The sequence below is a fragment of the Styela clava genome, chromosome 12, assembly GCF_964204865.1.
Source record: "Styela clava chromosome 12, kaStyClav1.hap1.2, whole genome shotgun sequence".
Taxonomy (NCBI): domain Eukaryota; kingdom Metazoa; phylum Chordata; class Ascidiacea; order Stolidobranchia; family Styelidae; genus Styela; species Styela clava.
In genome coordinates, this window is record NC_135261.1 from 144,366 (window position 1) to 162,643 (window position 18,278).

The following is an 18,278-nucleotide window of genomic DNA, read 5'->3' on the forward strand; positions in this document are numbered from 1 at the left end:
TTTCCTCAGAGATGAGTCTCCATTACTTCTGATTGAGTGCCCATGATTTTGCTCAGAGATAAGTCTCCTTCACTTCTGAGTGAGTGCCCGTAACTTTCCTCAGAGATGAGTCTCCATTACTTCTGATTGAGTGCCCATGATTTTGCTCAGAGATAAGTCTCCTTCACTTCTGAGTGAGTGCCCATAACTTTCCTCAGAGATGAGTCTCCATTACTTCTGAGTGAGTGCCCATGATTTTGCTTGGAGATGAGTCTCCTTTACCTCTGAGTGAGTGCCCATAAATTTTCTCATAGATGAGTCTCCTTCACTTCTGAGTATTGCACAACCAGAATTGTATATAGTTTCAGTAGCACTTGTCATTTCAATGGGCCTGCAACTTTGCTCAATGGTGAATCCCCTTCACTTCTGAATAAGTTACCGCATGATTTTTTTTTCAAACTCTTAAGGTTAAAGTTCAAATTTGGTTGATGTTTACTACCTAGCATAGCCAATCAATACAGACTTTGATATTTCCTGTTTTGGTCAGTTTTTGTGTTATCAGAGCTTTTATGGATACTTTGGCACAGTTGGAAGCCAGTCAGAGTTCTATCTCTTCCCTTGATCAGGACTGTTGTTAGCTTTTAAGCGTCTGTTGCACGCTAGAATTTCTTCCAAGTGTGAAAATGTTGTGGGATGAACCCAGTGACCTTTTAAGGAAAGGTACAACAATGTCAATAATGAATGGAATATTCCAAATTTGTTCAAAATTGATTATCTACCGTACATATTTGGTACGGTTTATATCTCAAAAGTTATGAGCATGGTAGATGCCTACATAGCATTGAATTCTTGTACAGAGCCTTGTTCAGAGGGAATATTCATTCAAAATTGGGTTTTTCATTCCATATTCGGCGCGGTTTATTTCTCAAAAGTTGTGGGCATTGCAGCTTCCTACATAGCAGTGGCATGTTGTCTAGAGAGCAGGGGTGCACAACTCAAATGAGGACACGTGCCAAAGTTTTCAAAATAATCTTGTCACACGCACACAGATTGGTATTGTAAATTGCCTTCCGTAAAACAAACAAGTATGATTTAAATTGTGGGAATGTGAAAGAAACCAAGGCAGCAGCTAAGGCCAATAAAAGAAACAGTAGCAAAGAAGTGACTTAAAGCATCTGGCGCCCATCAACAGCTTAAACCCAACATCATAACGAATATCTATTTGTTGAAACAATTTAATGTTCTGAAAAACTGCTGATTTTGATATAAACATGGTATTTTAATGTATATCATAAATACCCTTTTTTTGCAAAATCGTTCGCGTGCCACGTTTGAGCGTATGCCCCGTGTTGTGCACCCCTGGTCTAGAGCCTTGTTCAGAGGGAAATGTGAAGATAGTAGCTCCTTACCAGTGAATGCTTGTCCATACCTTGTTCAGAGCGAGTCTCATAAAATATCAATACCCCATACGTTCCAACAATCCTTCATGTTATTATGTTTTGAAATCTGACCTCACAAAACGTTGCCGAGAGGATATGAGGTCACTTCCTGTATATGAGACTTGGATTGACAGCGCGTAGATATCGTGTGGTTGTGCTTTTGCGGGCGTCAATAGTTGTGTGAGGCAAAGTAGAACCAGTTTATTAGCGCTCTCAGTATTCCCAAGGTTGCTTGTAAATCGATGGAAAGAGTTTTGTTTGCACGAGAGCAGAGATGACCAAGATATTAGAATACCTTCTTTATTAATTATATCTGACATTTTAATTTCTCGATTTTAATAATTTAGAATATTACTTTAGGAATAGTTCAGTTATGATTGAAATATTGTCTCATTTAATTTCTGAATTTATTGAAAAAATATTTTTGATTTCCGCTGTCCTGCATTCCCAAATTTCAACTCGCTGTTTGTGACTTTTATGTGTTCTTTGTCTAATATGATTGATTATAATTAGAGTCATTCGTCGCCACTTTGCAGTTACAGGACCTGATATTTCATCCACTTGTATGCAGGGACGTGTCAAACTTTTCTGCTGCCCTTGGCAAGTTTCAGATATTGTTGCCCCTTATACCTAGCAAAAATAATCCGCGGAATAAACTAATTATAGATGTTGTTATACATTAGAATAAATAAATTCAAGGTCATGTAAGAGTGGAATGTGTGAAAACTAGGCTGGATTGTTTTTGAATGACTCAAATCACTGGAAATTTGTTTAGTAGGGTCGGTTACCAACCCCCATACTTTTGAGAAGGGGAATAGTTTGTTTGCATTTCAAACGCAAATCAGCATATTTCAAGTTTTTTGGTTGCTTATTGACATCATAAGATTTCAATTGGCTTCATTAGTTCATCTATTTAAAGCTACAAGGACATCACCTCATTATCTTTATATAGACTTCATGGAAAATTAAATTTGGCTGAAATAGTTGTGATATTAATTCCAGGTATTGATTTGACTGCAGTTATTGATTAAGATGGCACAGGTATAGACAGATTCTAAGTTTGTAAGAATTATAAGGTTTACTTTCACATAACCAGAGTATTTTAATCTTTGCTAGGTATATAATTTGTTGCGTAGTGGGCTATCTAAAACATTTTTTGTGTCTGGACTTCATATTTGATATTTTGACTTTATTCAGGTATTTTTTCATGAAATATGTTATTGTTACTACAATCATTCATTGCCTGATAAAATTGGATCCATATTCAACATAAGAATCGTTTTGCTTGATTGTTGCTGTTATGAAACGTCGCCTTTTTTTCGTAACTTATGGACTAAACAATTTCAAATTTCCACCTGATGCTGGAAGAAGTCGCTAGATGGCTATTGCTTTTATTGTCCAATAAGCTCCCAATGTTTTGTCTAAAATTCTGCTGCTTTATTGGCGCTCCTGAAGTATGTGTATTGTGTACCAATATGGCGGTATCTCATTTAGTTCGCATTACTTTACATCAAGTTTTGTAAAGGAAAACTGAAACCTATGAGCAGGGGGTATATTCACCTGGTTTACACAGACAGTCTCTGAACTCGTAATAGAACTAAAATAAGGAAAAACGAAATAAAATTATGGCCTAACTCTAACAGAATAGTACTAAGTACTAAGGCCTTACCCTAACCCGACACACATACTACGGGAGTACTGTTTTATTTTATGTCATTGAAATACTTCTATTTGGCATTCGACGTTTGTGTTTATTATATCTGAGCGTTGCTTTTTTGTTTATTATTATAAGATTTATAAGTTAGCCTCAGCATAACACTGCGCTGTTAGTCACTTGCAGCAGCGTGTGATCTGACTCAGCATCCATATTTTACCAGAGTCATAAGGTTTCGTCGCCTCCGTTAGCGTGAGTCAATTCTAACGTTATGCTTCTAAGTATGAATAATGCATTCCACGTATGCCCTTCTATCTATGGCAGTGTTTTGCAACCTACGGGTCTAACAAAAACCTAAAAGGTATTAAAAGAAAACTTTTCTCAATTTGCTTTATATTAGTCATTCAATTTTGTGGCAATAAAAGTACTACGTACCATTTAGCTTATCCTTGGGTCGAGAGATTTTACAAAATTCATTATTTGAAAAATTTGGGTTTTTTGAAAAAAAGGTTGAGGTTCACTGATTTTAGGATTTTTATATTCTAGAGGAAAGGAAAGCTGGTAAGACAGCTTGTTAATCATAGGATAAGGTTCTTACATATTGTTGAACTCTTGTCTAGAGCCTTTTTCAGAGATAGATGTTTAAATAAAGATGCAATCAGAAGTCAGTTGTCCAGCTTAATAGGCAGCAAATAGTTTTATCATAACTAACAGTTAGGGTTATGTGAAACTAACTATCTTTCCTTGCTCTCTATGCCTTTGCGCAGATGGATCCGTATAACGCAAGGATGCTATAGCAAGAGTGAAAATAACTATTCTATTCCATTCAAGAATCTTGCTGCTCACTAACTATATTTGTGTAAGTGTGCAGCAAGACTCTTGAATCAAATAGAATAGATTTATTATGTTGCATTTAGTTGAATGAAAGACTAGTAAGATGTAGCACATTTGTCCAATCTTCCCCCAACTTTATTGATCATTAATCAATTTGTCTGATGTCAGACTACTTTTAATTAATTAACGGATAAGTCACAAGGGGATTACGACCCTCTCATTGTTGGAATACTTTCTCAAATTTATTTCCTCAAATGCAAGGTTACCATGAAATGGACAAAATCAGTCATGCATGAAATTGTGAGCAAACACTGTTATGTAAAGAGATACAATGATAGATTGTGGGGGAACTCCCCTCCTATCGATCGAAACTTTTAATGCTTAAAATGAATTTCCAAATTTTATATTTTGTGATTTGGGAAAAAATTTTCAAAATTATTTGGTTAATTGATTTTAGTTGTGATTTAATATTATTTGTACATTTAACATTAAAAATATCTGAAAAATATTTATTGCAAATTGCTAGCTAGTATGTGCAAGTACTTATGAATTCCATTATATTTTCCTATTTTTCTCAACAGCCTTCTAGTATAGGAGAGAAAGGTGATCCCCATGGGAGTCCTATCAGACAGCTGTTAGACTTACAATCTCACTGAAGGTGTTTTCACCGTGTATGGCAGAGTAGAAAGGTTAAGAATGTGAAAGAAAGAAATTCAAGTTATGTCTTCTAGAGTTTTGTTTTGCAATTTAGAAAAATCAGCAACCCGAAGTACCATTTGTAGAGATATAAGTTTATTTCGACTCCATAATCAGCATAACAGGCAATAAAATGATTAATAAAAACAAATAAATAATAACTGATTATGAAATCAGGAGAGCAAACAAAATCTTAGATAAGGTTTAAAACGTACAGAATATAAGATGGAAAGTTTTGCCAAGATGAATTGGTACATCTTTAATTTAAATTCAATTGTTTTTGTTGCATTCGTACAGCATTTGTAAATACACAATTGTTAGGAAAGACATAGTTTTGAAAGATAGATCTTTTCTTTGTACAATTTGGTGGAGTTGACAGTGTAGGATATAAATAGGATTGGATTTCATTTGTGCGGCTAGTATTATTTAGAAACCATAAAGCTCCAGAAACTTTGAGTAAAGACATTGGATTCTCTGAATAAGCATGTTTGCTCAATCTGTCAGTCAGTTTTATTCAGAGATATCAAAGGCAGTGTCTCCTTACGTATCACTGACTGCTTTTACAGAACCTTGTTCAGAGCCGATGGGTCCAGCCAATGGGGATTTGAGGGTTGGAACTCCCCCCTCCCCCTATTTAAAATATAAAAAACCAACTTCCTGTATCTTACATAGCAATTTTGTTAGTTCGAAACGTGTTTTAGACCCTCAAGACTCTTGATAATCCATGATTTCCAGCCGAAGCCGCGACAGTCTAACATGTCAATTAGAAATTCCACAACCACCCCCCCCCTTTGAAAATTCCTGGCTATGACTCTGTGAGGTGATTGAGGTATTTTCATATACCATTATTCATAGGACTACATATGAGCTCACACCTACATAAGCACGATGTCAGTGTTATGAGGTGGTGCAGTTCTATTCAGCCCAAATTATTTGTTTTTATAGTTTTCGAAAAATTGAGTACATTTTAATTGCACTTTTAGACTCCAATTCCCTATAAGGATAATTTTTTAAGAGGTAAATTTTTCTAAATTGTTCGTAAATATCGAGAACTTGAAAATTGAAAATAAAAATGGACTATTTCCATGCTTGACATGGTTTGGTAACTGTCTAGTTTTGTTAATGAATGCTGATAAAACGAAATTAAAAAAAGTGAGCATTTTAGTGTTACAAACTTACAAGTGTAGGTTTAGCATGTAAGTGGCCGTCTACATCTACGCTCCTTAATCATTGAGTGAGTAGGTATGCATGACCTTGCTTTGGCTGATTTTCTAAAAAAAACTTGACTCCTATATGCCTGTCTTTCAACAACACATCCAGACATTCTTTATTCAATGTTCAACATTTCAAACACATCATTTCTAAGTGATTGTTTTCTCTATATTGATTACAGTGGAGTCATAATGAATAATTAATGACATGGATTGTGATGTCATCAATGTTTATAGTCCTCTTTCATTGTCATTCTCAATTGACTTATATCATTCATGAATTTGTTCAATTTTTTAAATAAATGTACTGCAGTCATAAATGAAGTCACCATTGGTTCAGTAATGGACACTCCAGAAGTATGTGTACCAATATGTAGGTACCGGTAACTAATTTTGTTTGCCTACTTTACATCAAGTTGTATAAAAGGACTTAAACCTATGGGAAGGAGAATATTCACTTTCCTAACACAGACAGTCCCCAAACTCGTAATAGAACTAAAATAAGGAAAATCTGAATAAAATTATGGCTTAACCCTGGCCTGGTACACACACTACGGGAGTACTCAGTAATCAGCAAGCTGCTTGTTATCACTGATTGGCCATATTGAATTTGGACATTGACTGGTTACATGAACAACGAGGGTACTCCCGAAGTATGTGTACCAGGTTAGGCCATAATTTTATTCCAATTTTCCTTTTTTTAGTTCTCTTACGAGTTGGGGGACTAGCAAAGTGACTCTCGTAGTAATTGTACCTGAAATTATGAGCTAACTCTAACTTGGTACACATACTACATTCGGGTGTCCACCATCTTGGTTCAAATACTTCAGGTGTACCCCACCAGGCCCTACCTGGAGCATTGTTATCAGGGAAGGTGTAAACCTTTTGTCTTAAATAAATGAGTGTTTCAGCAATTTCTGAAATTCTAGCAACATTGAGGTAAAAATAACTTCTGTCAAAAAAGGATTTTTAAATACTGTAAATTATTTTTCAGTTTAGCCCTGTATTTGTGTTCATTTCCTCTCACTTTCCTGCCCAACACTCCAGAATTATTCAATTGGTATTGCTTGATCAAGCATGACCTGACAGCAAATTTCATCACTAATGTATGGCCCAAACATAATATGAACAAAAACAATCCCATTCTACCTTCAATCTCGTTTCCTGCCAAAACAGAACTTATTTCATTACTTTTGCTCAATCGAGCATGACCTGACAAAAATTATAGGAATATTGTATACCCCAAACTTTAAAATATAACTTATTCAGCCACTTTTTTTTCCTGCCAAAACAGATTTTTTTTTCCAATTTTTGCTCAATCAAGAATTATTATCTTTGTATGGCCCAGGCTAGATATTCATTACTCACTGTTCACCCACCCTGTTTATGAATCCGGTGTACTTTGATGTTGAAGGGTTGCCCACTTGGAACCATGGATAGTGAGAAGCAGATCTATTATAGAAAAATAGTTTGGTGTTGGTAAATGGTGTAGAGCAGGGTTGAGCAAGGTTTTTGAACCAAGGGCCAAACATTTTGCTACCTGGACTGACGGGATATGTTATTTATGTACATTTTATGAGCAATATTAGCAGTGTTATTAAAGCCAATTCGGAAAACAATAAATAAACCTTGTGCCCAAACTACATTCAATCACAATCTCAACAAATTCCATGAGGCTTAAACATCAAAATTTGTTTTTAGTTTGGTTGTGGCAGCATCAGGCGGGCCAGATTGAATTATCGCACGGGCCGGATTTGGCCCTCGAGCCATAGTTTGGCCATGTCAGGCCGAGAGTAACACAGCAGAGTTAGCTAATTTGAGGCGATTCCAAGTTTAAATCAGATCCAATTCATTTTATATGCTTTGTTCATTTAGCGATATGAAATTCGGTATATATTCAGGCGTGTGGCTGTTTCATTCAAAACAGGTGTGCAACAGGCAGCCCGCAGTCCACAGCCTGGCATGGGTAAAAGTACATAATCATTTTTTGCAATAAATCTTTCTCCGTTTTGTCCGGTGACTTTAAAATTTCAAATGTCTCAATGAAATATTTAATAAATCAAATTTTGCATCAGGAACATTCTTTAATTCGTTGTGTGCATGAAAAAAATAAATTTTTTATGTGGCACAGCTAGATATCTGAAGTTGGTTATATGGCCCACTGACAAAAAATGTTGCGAATCCCTGGTGTAAGACATTCAGTATGCATGATACCCAAAGATAGAATATCAAAACGTTTACATATGAGCATCCCTGACGGGGTGAAACAAGCACAGGCATTTTAGGCTTCCACTTTGAATGTGGCTGTGACCAAGAAATTGCTGATATGTGACCAGCCACAATTTTCTGAAAGGCTAATTTTTCAGATTTGATGACCCTGGGTTTGATGTAAAGCAGGGGTGGGCAAAATACGGCCCGCCGGATAAGTTTCATGTGGCCCACTAGTGTCTGCTGAAATTATGACTATTGTTTTTATGGAAATTTCCGTTTAAAATATCGACGAAAATAACTTCATAATGACCCTAATTGTTACATCGTGCTCCTTATTATTATATAAACGTTAGTCCAACAGAAAGACTTGTTGGATTAGCTGATGTATGCTTTTTTATTCATAATTTTCCATATTGAGTTTGGAGACTCCGGCCCAGTAACCAAGTCTATATAATTGGCCCACTCAGGAAAGTAATTTCCCACCCTTAGTGTAAAGCGTAGGGCTTTAACGTGAGATGTGTAATCGGGGTATGGCGGCATCGTTAATCCCAACACCATGATGTAATCGTGTCCATTATTCTAGTGATCAATTGCTTAAGGTCCAGGTAATCAATTGCAAGCGTAATTCATTTGGCAAATCAAAACTATCATGATCTATGACGTAACTTAAGTCAAATGAAGGTAAATTTAGCGGAAGTTGAGTTTAGGTTATTGACGTTAGAGATATCTTTGCCAGTGGTGTTTCATTTTGCAAGGATAAATTAGCAAAGTCATTACACAGAGAAAGAAAATGTGTTAATTCTGGAACTCTAGATGCAAGTGCGTCTTCAATAACTAGTATGATACGAACAGAAACAATCTCATGTATTAAACTGAATATATTGGCATGAATTATAAAACTTCTCCTTAGAGGATAGAGAGATAAAAGAGTTTGTTATTTCTCAACTCTAGATGCTAAATTGTATCCGAAATTTTAAAAGGGAGGCGCGACTTGAAAAGTTTGAGAACCAATGGTTTATATTTTTTACCTTATTGTAAGTTCATGCAGAATGTTAAAATAAAATAAAAAAGGTAAGATGGGAAGCCAGAAGCTTTTCCTTGTCGTATTTCAATGTTAATGAAGTCAATTTCCTTCCCAATTTGCTATAAAAGTCAATCATCGAAAATAGTTTGGAAACCCCTACTTTGTGGTTTTTGCTATTCTTCTAATCCTTATTTGTATGTTTTACAGATTTAACAAACAATAAGAAACGAAACTCCAGAAAGAAAAAGAAATCTGGGAACAACGCTGGTGATCGACCGACATCATTACACATTCAGGAGGTTTTGTATATCGCAGATGACGATAAATCTCCTTTGAGGAGAACTGTTTCGGAGACTACAAAAACTTCAACACAAGAGGTCGCTATAGCACTACCAAGTCCTGAAGCAAAACAACGAAAATCTTCGAGAAGAAGCAAGCAATCATCAAGCTCCTCCACACCAGAGGAACTCATTTCACCACCAAAGTCCCCCACTAAGACTAGATCATCTAGAACACCTCAATCACCTGTCAAAGATTACGTTTCTTTTTCGGAGACTCCTGTCTCGCTAAAGGAGGCTCCCACCATCACACCGGTTGTGATTGAAACTTCTACACTTGTCTCACCGAACAAAACTCCTACCACCACTCCCTTATCACCAAAAAAGACTCCCAGCACCACTCCCCTCTCACCAAATAAGACTCCTACCACCACTCCCTTGTCACCAAAAAAGACTCCTGCCACCACTCCCTTGTCACCAGCTAAGAAGACTCCTACCGCCATATCACCTTTGAAATCACTCCCTTCACCGGTCAAAACACAATCTTCTGTAACTCCAACATCTCCTGTGAAATCTGTAAAAACGAAATCTCTGGACAAAACCGCAGAATCTCCGACAAAAACTCGCAAAAAATCTTCAGAAAAAACAGCCGATTCCTTTTTTGTGTTTCCTGATCAATCTACAGAGACTAAAGCCTCGCCAAAATCTTCTGAATCTGCAACTTCACCTGTGAGAAGTCCATCACCAACAAAGTCCAACGATATGGATTTCAGAAAAAAAGTTCTTACCAGGTCAGTATTTTTACATGCTGATTTTACGCAGACCATGGCTGAGCATCGGCACTCCCAGCCAAATCGAAACATAGGCAAATAATTTGCCCACCTAGACAAGACTAAGCCATGCAAGTATGTTGTAAACAGTTTATGTACAATATTTACAGTGTTACGGAAGCAATTGTGGAAAACAATAAGTCGTGTGCCAATATTTAATTGCAATGTCAACTAATTCCTTGAGCTATTTTTTCAGCTAAAACATCAAAATTCGGTTTGAGTTTGATTGTGGGAGCATCAAGCGGGCCACTCGTAATTACTCAGTGGGCCAAATTTGGCCCTCAGGTCATAGTTTGCCCATGTCAGCTGAACATAAACTCTATGGTCATTCGCTTTCACTATTTCCAAACTGCAAATTTTTATTTTTTAAATATTTCTATTCTAGACGGCAAGATTCATGGTTGGATGATTCTGATTCTGACGATTCTGCGTATATCTTATCGGACGCCTCCAGCGATGCATCGGATATCGATCTTGATTGGCTCGGAGTGGATTCTGATGCTGTAAGTATTTATTGTATAGGTATTGATTCCTGATCTGTGCACAAGAGTTGAAAATATGGTATGGTTGTAGTATGTGTACCAGGTTAGGGTGGTGTCCTAATTTTATTCCGATTTTCCTTATTTTCGTTCTATTACGAGTTCGGGGACTATCTGTGTTAGCCAACTGAATATCCCCTCTGCCCATAGGTTTCAGTCCTTTTACAACTTGATTTGAAGTATGTGAACGAAATTTGTTACCTCCATATTAGTACACATACTACTGGAGCGCCGGAAACTTTAATATTGCACTTCTGGAGAAGAGTATTCTTGGATGAAAGTAACAGGCAACAACTGAAATGTCGAGAGTTACTGAAACTATATAGATTTGTTGCGGTATATTACACTCACTCAGGAGTAAAGGAGACTTATCTCTGTGGAAGTTAGATTTAACCAGGATTTACATATTTATCCCAGGGGAGATGAAAGCCGATAAGACAGCTTAATCATATGGCATACCGCGCCCCATGCCTGTTATCAGTCCAGGATAGGTATATGGGGGCTCCCGAAGTATGCGAACCAAGATGGCGGACATCGGAATGTAATATGTGTACTAGGTTAGGGTTAGGCCATAATTTTAGGTATAAATACTACGGGAGGCTCTTGGCTAGTCTTCGAACTGATAATAGGACTAAAATAAGGAAAATTGGAAAAAAATTATGGCCTAACCCTAACCTGTTACCCATGTTACGTTCCGATGTCCGCCATCTTGGTTCGCATACTTCGGGAGCACCGGTATATGATTAGTTAGCCAGGTATTTGTTTCAGATACATGGACTTGATGGTGCATCAAGACGTAACCGACCAGCGGTTATGTGAGCGGTCACAACAGCTATCAGTAGACATACAGCGGTGAGGAGTCCACCAATCCTCTCACACATAATTATACACCACCACATAGAATTATAGTGGTACATTACACTATGTTGAACCAATCCAACCTTATTGATTGTCCACTTGTCCTTTCAGTCCACCCAGGGCAAAAAAAAGCAGAAATCCAAACCTCGCTCCGACTCAGTTGGAGTCCAACGCACGGCATCGAAAGCCAAAGATATGCTGAAACTATGGGAGAAGAAAGCTGCTGCTGAGCCAAAGCTGAAGACTGTGACCTCACCTGTTAAACAGGTATGTTGGCTGAAATGTTTTGAACAGCACATTTTATTTGTAAGACAATAGGAAAGCCGATAGGCGATAAGACAGATTGATAATATGGCAAAACACGGCCTCACGGCCGGTTACCAGACCATGTCGGGTGTGGGATTAGTTAGCCAGTTAATTATTTTCAGACGCATGAACTCGATAGTGGTGGAAGCCATAACCGACTGGCGTTTACGTGAACCACCCTACGTTGGCGAGGAGTCCAGCAATCCTCTGGTACATAACTATCTACGCATAGGATTCGAACCTACAAACCCACACAGAGTAATCAGAGGTGCAGTAGCGAGCAGATTCCTAACGCTTAGTACGATGCGCCACACCACCGTGCCATCCCTGTTTTCATCATGTATTGTTATTTCAGCCTAAGAAACTGAGCAGCACTATGGCTGCCTGGGAACAGAAAGCCAAAGAAAATGGACTCAGTGATGCCAGTGATACAAACGGACATGGAAAGTAAGCTATGATTCGTTCTTTCATATATTGACTTTATCTGCTTGTGAAAAATAGTGCCAGCACTTCAAACAAAGCTCAAAGGTTGCCCGTAACTTTGCCCAGAGATGAGTCTTGTTTTCTACTGAGTGAGTGTATGCTCAGAGATGTGTCTTATTCTTTACTAAGTGAGTGTATGCTCAAAGATGAGTCTTATTTTCTACTGAGTGAGTGTGCATAAAGCATCACCATAATTTTGTATAATTCCAGTGTGAAAATAACTTTGCTCAGAGCTAAGTCTCTTGTGAGTGAATGCACATTCACTGTTTAAAAATAGGTCTGACACAAAATAAAATACGTTACAATCTTTATAAATCATTTTCCACCTTAGTCTCAAACACGACCCTTATAAGTCTGACATGGGCAAACTACGGCCCGCGGGCCAAATCCGGCCCGTTGGGTAATTCATTCTGGCTTGCCTGATGCTGCCACAACCAAACTAAAACCCAAGTTTGGATGTTTTAGCCAAAAAATAGCTCAAGGAAAATTTTAATATTTCGTTTGAAATTGGTTTTATAACTTTTTATGTTAAATTGTGGAAGGGTGAGCTGGTATTACAAAAGTATTAATTATTTTTAAGATCAGAGAAGTCTGCTTCACCTTTGACCCCACGAAGTCAAAGATCATCTGTTACATCATCACCAAAACGTGAAAGCATTCGTTCAACATCAGGAAGTGATCTGAAACTTGAAGAAGAACCAAAAGAAATACAGGTGAGTGGCAGAAAGAATAGGATAGCATTTTTTATAAGTACTAAGGGAGACGAAACTCCATAATAATGCCAAGCCATATGGCAAACCACTGGGACGTGGGATTAGTTAGCCAGTTATTTGTTTTTGACCGTAACTGACCAACTAACTTTCATGTGCCCCACTCTAAGTTGACGAGAAGTACAACAATCCTCTCTCACATAAAATCCCCTGGTTTCCCTGAGTGGCTTGATTTTCCGATTACAATTCTGTGGAGAAAAATCATGGATCCCTCGTCGCGTAGGGTGGTTCACGTAACTGCTGATTGGTCTCGGCTTCCTCCACCATCAAGTTGATGCATCTGCAGTGAATAACTGGCTATTTATATTTCCCCAGAATAAAAAATTCTATCTCATATTAGTCACCAAGTTGAATAAAATAACTCGGATGCAACTTACCACCAGTGAGATTGGTGATTGACTCGACTAGAATCGAATGACTCAACTCGACTTGATTGAACTCAAATGACTCGGCTTGGCTCAATTGAACTCGAATGACTCGGTTTGAGTGGAATGAACTTGGCTCGACTGGACTGGACTAATATCCCTGGCTAATGATTTCGCTCGAGTTGTTGTGTTTAATGGAAATAACCCATGACTTGTAACTTTTTCTAACGTATGACTCTGCTTGATTCGGATGACTCGGCTAGAATTGATGCTTATGGACCCCTACGCGACACTATCAGTCACTTCATTGCAACAGCATCTTACATAATTAGTTCTTTACCTTTCATTCTCAGGAAATATTTGATGAAAAAGTTTCCGGCAAAATCCAAGGAGCAAAAGCATTGTTTGAGAATCTTGGTCAGTCGCCTGTGAGGTCGCCAAGCTTTGTGAGGTTTGTGCTGGATTATATAATTTTGTTTTGATAAGGTTTTTCATGCTTCATGGCTGCAGGATCCACTGTCTGGTACTCCAGGAGTGTGTGTACCAATATGAAGGAAACTAATTTTGTTCGGCTACTTTACATCAAGTTGTGTAAAGGGACTTAATCCTATGGGCAGGGGGTATTTTCACTTGGCTAAAACAGACAGTCATAACTCATAATAGAATTAAAATAGGGAAAATTATGGCCTAACCCTAACCTGGTACACGTACTATGGGAGTACCCACTGACTACACCAGGGTGGTCCAAACTCACGCCCGCGGGCCACAGGCACCATTATCTGTGGCCCCTACCACATTTGCTGGTATAGGTAACAATCAGTGGTCGAATTTGCACGTTGATTTTGTTTCATCATAAAAATATCCGGAAAAATCTTTGTTACTTCACTATTGTCATTGACTAGTGTAATGACTAACTTAGACAGTTAGTAGACAGAGGTAATTCTGATAGGGTGCTGAAATAATGTGCTTGACTGCCCTAAATTGTTAATTAGCTCAAGACAGTTATTCGATTTCTACAACCTTAAATTTCTTTGAACTTTGATTCTATCAAAGTTAAATCAACAAATTGATTCTATTTTTTCCGTTAATTCATAAATTGGGTTTCAACGGCGACCAAAAATCGATTGAGAAATCTATTCGCTTAGGTTGACTATGTTTGTCTACTGATTGCTGTTGTGACCAGACAATATACTCCCAGCCGCATTGTCGCTTTGTAACTAGCCTAAACAATAGCAAAAATTGATGCCTGTATGTTAGCAAATTTAGTAAATATCAATTAATACATCACATTTGCCAAATTTTAGTAATTAATCAATCTTCAGTGGAATTTGTTTTGTAAACATGAGTTCAGTATGGCCGCGAACAGCACAAAAATAATATTATGATCTCTGATGCTGACAACCTTGGACCATCCTGAATTATTTTTCCTGCACCATTGATGCCAATGGCATATTTATAATTTTTCTACAATAAAGATATCATTGATATATCATGGTATATCAATTAGTTTCGTGGCATCGATATACGAAAATACTGGGGGAACAAACACGCAAACTTTGCTGCTGTTCCCCTCAATCCACTATTGTTACAGTGTTGCCCTAATTATGCATTGAAGGCCCATATTCAGCATTTCACCAGTATCTGTGGCTACTCATGCAATGCCTCGTTCGCAGAGCGAAGATTTGAAAATAGGTCTCATAAAGCAAGAAACATCCACACACTTTCAATGTTTCATGACTTCCATTTTCTCATCCAGACCGACTCGCAAACGTGTTGAAGAAAAAGTTGAAGCCAAACCTCGAGTTAAACGAGAAAGTGTCGAGAATTCCCCGATTGTTTCGAGGAAATCATCTTTTACAGACAATCACGCAACGACTGATAGCTCAAGGAAATCGTCCATCTCTCTGAGTAAGTAATAGAGATTACATTTAAGATCTGGAGCCCGACCCGGCCCGAAATTGAATTGTCAATCATTACGTTTGGGTCGGGTCGGGTCGGGCTCCTCTATCGCTGACTTTTTTTTTTAAATGAGGCGTTTTGGCCACGAGAGACCGTGGTCTGTCTGTAAAAACAGAAGTTGCCTCATCAACACGACACATACTGTACTAAACTTGCAATGACAATTCAAAGAACTCCTAAATAAAATAATTTTCGGGTTTGCTTCGACTCGGGTCTGCAAATCCAGTTAATTAGACGGGGTCAAGTTTAATACCCACGGGCCTGGGTCGGGCCGGGCTGGAATTTTTGGGCCCAATTTTACCTCTAATAGAGATTGCCGCTTGGCGGGAAAGAGGTTCAATAGACTTGGACACTAGATAGCACCCAAGGGTTGCGTATAGCAGTGAGAGGTTTAAAAAGGTTGGCCACTAGGATTTGTCACAGTAAATATGGTATGAAAGAAGTGCTGCTCACTGTAGGGTGCGGTGCCTAAGGGTCATTCGTAGCTGGGATAACCTTGGATGGGCCATGGCCACTGCTTGGCCACCGATATATTTTCAGGTGGGCCATAAACCTATAAAAATTTCTTGATAACTTAGTTAATTTTGATTTGACTTGCAATGATGCTGTTTATTGCTATTTACATTTTAATTATTGAAGTGTTCATCTTTGCGGAAAGGATATTTTGTTTTTCTTGTAATTTTTCCCTTGCATGAGAAAGTTGAGGGGGCCACAGAATCTTTCGAGCAACGAAAGTGGGCCACCTGAGAAAAAAAGGTCCAGAACCACTGGGATAATCCAGGTGCTACTTGTAGCAAGGAAAGGTTTGGAAAAAAATGGCCACTGGCAGCACTTGTTTAACATTGTTCAAATATTTATACAAATTAATATTCTTTCCAGGCTCGGATTCGAGTGATGACGAAGCTTCTGATGAATCTCCGAGCGTTGACAACATGAGAGCGATGTTCGAGAATCAGGCAAAGTCTAAGCAGAACGTTAGGAAACACAGGTAAGACTGTTTCTTATATTATACAATGGTGCTGTGTTGTAGGAATAACTGCCATTGATCTCCCCGCATGGGTTCGATTCCTGTGGGCAATAAATATGTGTCAGAGGATTTGTAGACCTCTTGTTGTCGTAAGGTGGTTCATATAATATATGGTCTCTTAAGACTATCTACATCCACGCATCTGGAAAAATTGACTGGTTTAGTATCTTCATACCTGTCATGAACCCCCGATATTCAAAATGTTGGGTTCAATGGAAATATCTTGTAACTTTTATGGCTTCTTAACAAATGCCGATTAATACTTCCAATATCTTAGTGGTTCATGTGTTAGGTTTTATGTAATAAATGTGCACAATTTTTATGAATCCAGCTCATTCACAAAGACCAAAGTGTGCTCTAATATGATAAACCATTTCACTAGTACAGTCTGAATTGACTTTTGACTTCTCATGAAGGAGCCATTTCCCTCGACTTAAACATGCGAGGAATTTTGAAAAAGAATTTTTATCGCTCTAGTCTAAGAACCCATAGTGGTCCAAGTCCAAAACGTATGGTATTCAGCAGTTAATTTTGGCGTAGAAATTCTGGAATAATTCAGACAGATATGTTATTAACAATCCATAGTCATCAGGCTTGATGTGGTTATCTAAAATTACTTTTCTAAGATAGAGATTGCGGTATTTGTCGGATTCCAACACATCACATGACTTTCGGATAAAATTGGGGGGGGGGGTGGTTGCGAAACTTTTTTCAGCTCTTCGTAACTCAGGGTGAATGTTATGAGGTATACATTTTATAATTTAACCTTTGACTGAGACCCTTGACATTTAATCTTTAATCCTCATCAAAACACTGTTTTGTCATTAGTGTTTTGATCATTCAGTAATAACACAACATTAACCATAAGGCTTCAACCAATCACAACTCTCATAGCATTTTCAGAACTTACTCCACATCGCCACCTAGTGGATTGATCTATAATTAGATTGCTTGCATGAAAAATAATCAGCTTATCTGCTTCTGCTTATCATTGATTTGCTTGCCTTGATTTGCACGGTTTTGCTTGGGGAGAAAATTTAATTTTTTTGCTGAAATTTATTGTCTGAGAAGTGCGATCGACTCTGTAAGAAATGTGGGAATTGAATTCACAAATAAAAACATTTGCAATTAAAAAAAGAATGGCCATTTTATCTCTGTGCGCTATTGATAATTCATAATCTTATTAGATTCTGGTTGATACAGTGGAAATTAATTCGCAGTGATTATAAAGCCCAATAATAAAGCCAAATCATCTTCTACAGCTAACATTGGAAAACTATGGCCCTCAGGTCAAATCGGGCCCGTTGGGTGATTCAAACTTTATTCAAACCGCCTTATGCCGCCACAACTAAAACCATATTTTTACGTTTTAGCTAAAAAATAGCTCAAAAAATTGCGAAAATTGAGATTGCGATTCATTTAGTTTTAGCATGTGACGCTTACAAGTGCTCCCCTCTCCTCGCGAATATCCTTCCGCCTCTAATTTTGGCTCGTGGTCAATCAACTTTGGGAACCATTGCCATAAACAGAATTGAAAAGGGTTTAAATATTGCCAATATATTATCCTATTTTCTGTATAGTCGAGTCGGTTATAGTTTCAACCTGCCTTTTAGATAGATTAATTGAAATGTAAATCGTAGCACATAGGCTTTTCCATCTTGGTGGAAATAAATAGAAATACTGGGTAATTGCGGTATATTATGGGAAAAGTTAGAATGTTTCTGCCCAAACTTGACCAATAAACATTGATGGGCTTTTTTCTCTGGGTAGAAATGAAAAAAGAGCACAGAAACCCTCAATAATTTTCTTGTAAAG

At 37.8% G+C, this 18,278-nt stretch overlaps 1 protein-coding gene across 3 annotated transcripts in view; it reads left to right on the forward strand.

The window, feature by feature from the left end:
- Positions 1–18,278, forward strand: part of LOC120329927 (uncharacterized) — a 79,745-nt gene that overhangs the window by 16,286 nt on the left and 45,181 nt on the right. For all 3 annotated transcript variants that reach the window (XM_039396722.2, XM_078118569.1, XM_039396723.2), the window contains exons 15-22: positions 9,256–10,117; positions 10,542–10,659; positions 11,665–11,820; positions 12,215–12,306; positions 12,923–13,055; positions 13,831–13,928; positions 15,234–15,385; positions 16,316–16,424. In XM_039396722.2, coding sequence (XP_039252656.2) covers positions 9,256–10,117; positions 10,542–10,659; positions 11,665–11,820; positions 12,215–12,306; positions 12,923–13,055; positions 13,831–13,928; positions 15,234–15,385; positions 16,316–16,424 — 1,720 coding nt within the window. The remainder of the gene's footprint in view (positions 1–9,255; positions 10,118–10,541; positions 10,660–11,664; positions 11,821–12,214; positions 12,307–12,922; positions 13,056–13,830; positions 13,929–15,233; positions 15,386–16,315; positions 16,425–18,278) is intronic.